This window comes from Calliopsis andreniformis, chromosome 12, assembly GCF_051401765.1.
Source record: "Calliopsis andreniformis isolate RMS-2024a chromosome 12, iyCalAndr_principal, whole genome shotgun sequence".
Lineage (NCBI taxonomy): Eukaryota > Metazoa > Arthropoda > Insecta > Hymenoptera > Andrenidae > Calliopsis > Calliopsis andreniformis.
In genome coordinates, this window is record NC_135073.1 from 18,203,131 (window position 1) to 18,209,259 (window position 6,129).

Consider the following 6,129-nt stretch of genomic DNA (forward strand, 5'->3'; position numbering starts at 1 on the left):
ATCGCGGAAGTTCCATCCAATTCACGAAATTTATTAGCAGGAAGCCCCACATCCGTAATCGTCCCACGTTATTATATGCCTTCAATCGTTCCTCGTTCCTTTTCAAACGTCAGAATGTTGTTACACACGAATGTGATCGACGCTACCTCGCGAACAGCAATGCTGTGACTTTTTCCATTGTGACTGACGGCACATACGGGCGAGTAGAGATGAGATTGTCCCAGCTGTCGTGGTTTCCTCTTCTTCATTTCTTCCTTTGATCATTTAACGCGTGTATGAGCGTCCTATGAACGAATCGGAAGTAGTGGTGTATTATCATTTTCAGGGACTCAAACCGCAATCTTCAAGTGTATACGTGAAGCCAATCAGATGATAGTGAACGAGAAGCGTTGTCGCAATGTGGGAAAGCCTCAACAGCCACCTCCCTTGCGCTGCAATGACCAGCCCTGCGCAGCCAGGTAATTCCTTGTTTCATGGAAACGTTGATTGCAAAGTAGTCTGAGTGGATTAGCCCTGACAGTGACCTGACTTTTTAGGTGGAGGGCAGAACCATGGGGCGAGTGTTCGGTCAGCTGCGGTACGGGTACCAGAACGAGAAAGTTAGAATGCGTACAAGAACTGAACGCGAATCTGACAATGCGAGTAGCTGCTGGGGCGTGTGTCCAACCACCAGACTTGAGAACAGTGGAAACTTGTACGAAACCGACTTGCACGAGCGGTCCAGAGTTGAGGCACATGCACTCGCAACACGACACGCCCAGATGGGACGTAGGCGCTTGGGGCCCTGTAAGTGGATCGTTTTTATCAATGTAAATAGTCATAGAGAAACCTCGATGCTTCTCTCTCTTGAGTGTCTGAACTCTTCGAGGCTTCACTACTCGATGAAAATGCGTTTCTTTTCACGCCGTGTACACTTAGAGTTTGTTACGACAGCATCTAACAGACAAGAACCACTTTTGATATACCTAATATCATTATTTTATCGCGGTGTGTTACTAGGAAGAAAGCAGGAAAGAGTAGCTTACAATAGACTCAATTAGAGTGCTCTAGATATTCGAAAACTGTTCCTCCGATTTCAGTGTTCAACAACCTGTGGGGCAGGAGTTCGAAATCGAACTGTCACCTGCATTACGTCTGGCAAATCCTGTCCCCTGTTCAGCAAGCCAGAGTCTCAGAAAGTTTGCGAATCCATGCCTTGCACGCACGACGGTGTGGAGCAGCGGGCTCCTTGGTTGTACTCGGAGTGGTCGTCCAAGGTGAAATCAATTATTTCTTGACAAAGAGGAGCAACCTACAGCCGTAAAATTATTCGTGTCTTTTTCTACATGGAACCTTTTATTTCGTAGTGTTCTGCTGAATGCGGTACTGGAGTGGAAACGAGGCAAGTTGCGTGCGCCGACGGCAGCGAGCTTTTCTGTAATCCCAAAGACAGACCGGAAACGGAGAGACAGTGCTTCGGAAAAAGAACAAATTGCGATAATGCCAAGTGGTTCACTGGTCCATGGACAGCAGTGAGTAACAGATAATAAAAATAGTTTTCTAAATATTCTGCTAGATGTGGAGATACAGAGGTGACAATAATAGATATGATTTTTGCCTCGAGTTGTATGTATAAAATTGGAAAATTTACAATTTTGAAAATTTGAAATTTGAAATATTTGAAAATTTGAAAATTTAAATATTTGAAAATTTTAATATTTGAAAATTTAAATATTTAAAAATTTAAAAATTTGAAAATTTAAAAATTTAAAAATTTAAAAATTTGAAAATTTAAATATTTGAAAATTTAAATATTTAAAAATTTGAAAATTTGAAAATTTAAATATTTGAAAATTTAAATTTTTAACTGTCAACTCGGTAAAAACATCACAGCTTGTACAAGAGACGCAATGAACCGTCCAAGTTCAGCGGTTAAGGCGTTTACAGGATTCGAATGAACGTGTCGAACAAATATGGTTTCAGTGTTCCACGTCTTGTGGAGTGGGTGTACAGTATCGAGAAGTCCTTTGCGTAGCAAGGACGAGCAACGAATTCGTTGTGTTGGCATCGAGCAATTGCAACGAGTCGAGGCCGGCGGACGAGCAAATGTGTAGGGCACCCGCTTGCACACCAGAATGGTTTACCTCGGACTGGTCGAAGGTAAATCGCAAACGGCGTGAATTTATGACCGAAAGGAGACCGTGACTTTCTCAGCTGCTGCTCGATATAAATACCAAAAACCGCTTTCAGTGTTCGGTGACGTGTGGCACCGGCGTGCAAACCAGACTGGTTCGATGCATCCTCGAAGGTGTCGGCGACTCGAGTTGCTCGGAAGTTGCGAAGCCGATCGAGCGGCAACAATGCAGCCTGGACCCGTGTAAAAAGGAGCTCCCTTCGCCGAGCAAACCAGGAAGCAAACCGCCCAAAAGTGAGTTCAGAGCTCGTGTCAATGACTTATCGATCGCCCAGAGATACTTTAATGCGTTTATCGAATTTCAGAGGCCTATGAGACGACAGAATGCGTCGACAAAAATCCACGTTGTGGCGAGATCGTGAAGAGGAACCTGTGTCGGATAAAATACTTCACGAATTTGTGCTGTCAATGCCGCGAGTAGTCCAAACCAGGTTACGTCTGCTTCTTTGTGTTCGATTAAGCCTCGTCGCTCTACTTTAGTTAACATCACGCGATTGTCGACTGGAACTCACGGAGGAGTCGTACCGTGTACAAGACTGCTGCAAAGACGACCGTATTATGTACAATTTTATGTAATACGACGATCAGCTAATCCCGTGTAGCATTACTTCTCTAACCGTCTCTGCGACATAAGAATTATTTAATTAGACGGAGATTCGCGAGCCTAGAAGAATCAACTAGTCGTTTCAAAATAGACGAATATATCTTTATTCGAGAAATCAAAGATGCTAGGTCCACTCGAGAGAGCATGTACAATACCCTATGCATCGTGCACCAACGAACCCTATTGTACGGCATGTATGCACGTGTGTTACGTGTTGATATGTGTGTGACCCCGCGTTGGACAGCTGCAGGGGCGTAATTTTGCCAACGCATCAGCGATCGCGCGCCGTATGTACCAGCCTTGCCCCCCTGTCCCAATTGCACCGAATCAGGCCCGGGGGTTCGAGGAACAAAAACGAGTCGAGCATGGGCCTCCATGTCGTACTAGGAACCCCGAAAAGCACCTGCTCGTCAATAAAGAGGTAGAAGCTTCCCATCCAATGTTTCCAAGATCCTGTGACAGAGTGATTTTGGCGGTCTGCATCCGGACGTTCGCGACGAACGAAAGAGATTATCATTGTTACGCCCCTGGATAAGTTGCGATCCCCATTTGCATGCTTGTTCGACGTGAAACCTGTACACGGCAGCGTACATACGCAGGTAAAAGCTGCGAGCGTACGTGGACTGGTGTCGGGAGTCGCAACGAAAAGAAGAAGCAAAAGGCGGCTCGATCGATACGGCTGCATGTGCTCTCGGTGTGTACTTCGATAGGTAGGCTGTATTAGTTGCGAAACATTATTTATCGTCCGGTTGGTCGTGTCACTGGCCAGGACGATGGACGCGAGCCGCGGGCGATTTCCGTTATCGAACATTTAATTAACATATCGGGTCGGACGGATCCGACAATATTGATTTACGAGCCTAACTCGCGTTAACGAATCCATCCGCAGATGGTCGCAGATCGACCGGAAATAACTCGATGTCGTTTGCCTTCCTCTTATTTTCAGTACTGCAGGAGATTCTTCGGGTTTCTTCTTGGAAAAAGATCAGACAATTTTTTGACTTTTGTTTTTTAAACCCATCAGTGTTGTGTTTTTTATTTTTTAGAAAATACTGAAGAATTTTCCCTGATTCGCATACCTTCGATTTCAGTGAAATTGTGTCAGTGGAAATTTGGTAATAGATTGTAAAGATACTGAGTCGTTAGTATATCCGTTTCTATTTCTATATGTGGTCGATGTCAACTGATCTGCCTGTTCTTAATATTTGCGAAGATAGTAACGATAACGATAGACTTATAGCAATGATGTCGAATCAAATATACGCTTGTTTGTGTAGAGAATATAAAGCCGTTAGTAGAAAATGTATATCTTCGACGTCCAATGGAAATCGCAAAGGGTATTTGACGCTCGTTAATTAGTTAATTAATTGTCTGCGAAGACAATTCTCAAGGCGCTCGGATATCAATTAAGTTTAAGTAGATAACTATAAAACGGTCCATGGAAAACTTCGTGAAAAGTGCGCGGACGATCAATCCTCAGTGTCAATTAAATTTCATTTCGGTTTGCCTTCTCAATTCCAAGGAAGTGTACGTATATGGTTCGATCCGCCTTGTGTCCCTTGAGAGGCTGATTCCTGCTGCGATTACGATTCGCTTTTCAATAAACTTTTCCGTTCTCCTTGTATCGTTTCTTTACTTTACACCGACGGTGTTTTCCACCAGGTAAGTGTCGATTCCTGGATTATTTTAGTAGATGCAACTTTTCGTTTACCGTAGCCTTCAGTTCGCCTTATTCTCCTTTTAATTCGTTCACAATGATTTCAAACCTTCCGTTTTTCATTTCTTAGGCTTCTATTCTTCGCTTGTATGCGACACAATTAACGTCCTGAAACGTACATCTTGCATGTATGTAAAGAGAACAAGTTCTCTTTAGCCTAACGCTACTTTACCAGTCTGTCGAACGAGGATGCATCTAATTACACGGCCAAACTGTCGATTGAAACGGTTGGAAAAACGTTACTCAACCGCATGTCGGCGTTCAACGGTGAACGCGTGTATCTACAATTGTATTATGTACCAATTCGTGTATTAATATTTATGGCTGTGACGTACACCGTGAATCGTAAATGTACGCGTCTCGGCGAAGGGCATATCCCCCTACGATGTGTTATTCAAATGGGCAAGTACTCGCTTGTGTAGGAAGGATGAGGAACAAGTAGTTGGACGACATTGAAAAGAGCTTGAAGCGCTTTGCGATCAGAACGTACATTTTAAAGAGATACGAGCAGTGTCTGCGTTTCACGATGTACATATTTACCCAACAATTGTAATATCTCCTTTTCCACTCTTAGATTCATCGCTTCGTCCCTAACACACTTGATAGATAGGTAGTCAATTTCTCTAAACGCTCTTTCGACACCTTTTTATTTCTCTATCGACCTTGCACACACATATATATTTTTTTACGAATCTTCTCTAACTGTAAGCGTGCCCCGACTTGTGAAAGTAAATATAGATAATAATCTATCTCGCGGATCTTTTTCGATAAGCACTTTGCATCTATTTTCCTGCCTGAGTGTGTATAAAAATCTGTCTATTATGTTATCACGTACGCTTCGAACGCGTTATCGTGTTCGCCAGCGAATGTGACCTCGTCAAAGACTGTGATAAAATCGTAGTCTCTTGCAAAGGTGAAGTACAACGAAGAATGATTAGAGATAAATTTTTGATGCGAGGACTGGCTCAGGTTTGAGCACAGTTTTCCATCATGAATGTGTATTCCACAGTATTTAACAAACATCGTCTATAAATTGATAAATTTTCATAAAGCTAGCCCTCTACTTCTTAAACTTCGATATACAGAATAAAAGTGTAGATTTGAAATCATTGTGTTGTCTTTTACATTCTTATTAATATCCTCTAAGAAATACGATAGAATAAGAATGTGAATCTTTTTGATATCGGTTCAAGTGGGGTAGTTTTGTGAAAACTTCTCCGTTTGAAGTTGTAGGTATTTTGTAAGGCATTGTACGTACCTCTATTTTAGGGGCGTATGCAGGAAAATGGAGAGTAGAGACTGATTGAGAAATCTCGATGTTTTACACCGTAAATCGATGTTGCTAAGATTAAGGTGAATGTAATTTAGAATGTAACGCGTTGAACACCTGACTTGCTCAAAAAGAATTTGAGGATCCGACTGGAAAGGATATTGGAACTATCGAGCTTACGTTCTGCCAAGAAATAAAATTAAATTAAAAATTCAACTGATTCTTCTGGGTCGAATTTATACAGGATAAGGAATGGCATAATTCTTGCAAGTGTTATGGGTCTGTTGCTCAATGGGAAACGTGAGTCAATGAAATAATAATTAAATAATCATGGATGTTTAATGTGATTTTGAATAACTATTCGC

The 6,129-nt window shown here is 42.3% G+C and overlaps 1 protein-coding gene across 1 annotated transcript in view; it reads left to right on the forward strand.

Annotated features, from left to right (window-relative positions):
* LOC143186060 (thrombospondin type-1 domain-containing protein 4) overlaps positions 1-2,616 on the forward strand; it is a 36,654-nt gene extending 34,038 nt beyond the window's left edge. Inside the window, exons 13-19 of the mRNA XM_076389444.1 lie at positions 326-458; positions 537-786; positions 1,080-1,256; positions 1,347-1,511; positions 1,963-2,139; positions 2,230-2,407; positions 2,479-2,616. Coding sequence (XP_076245559.1) covers positions 326-458; positions 537-786; positions 1,080-1,256; positions 1,347-1,511; positions 1,963-2,139; positions 2,230-2,407; positions 2,479-2,594 — 1,196 coding nt within the window. The 3' untranslated portion in view covers positions 2,595-2,616. The remainder of the gene's footprint in view (positions 1-325; positions 459-536; positions 787-1,079; positions 1,257-1,346; positions 1,512-1,962; positions 2,140-2,229; positions 2,408-2,478) is intronic.
* Positions 2,617-6,129: the final 3,513 nt, after the last annotated feature.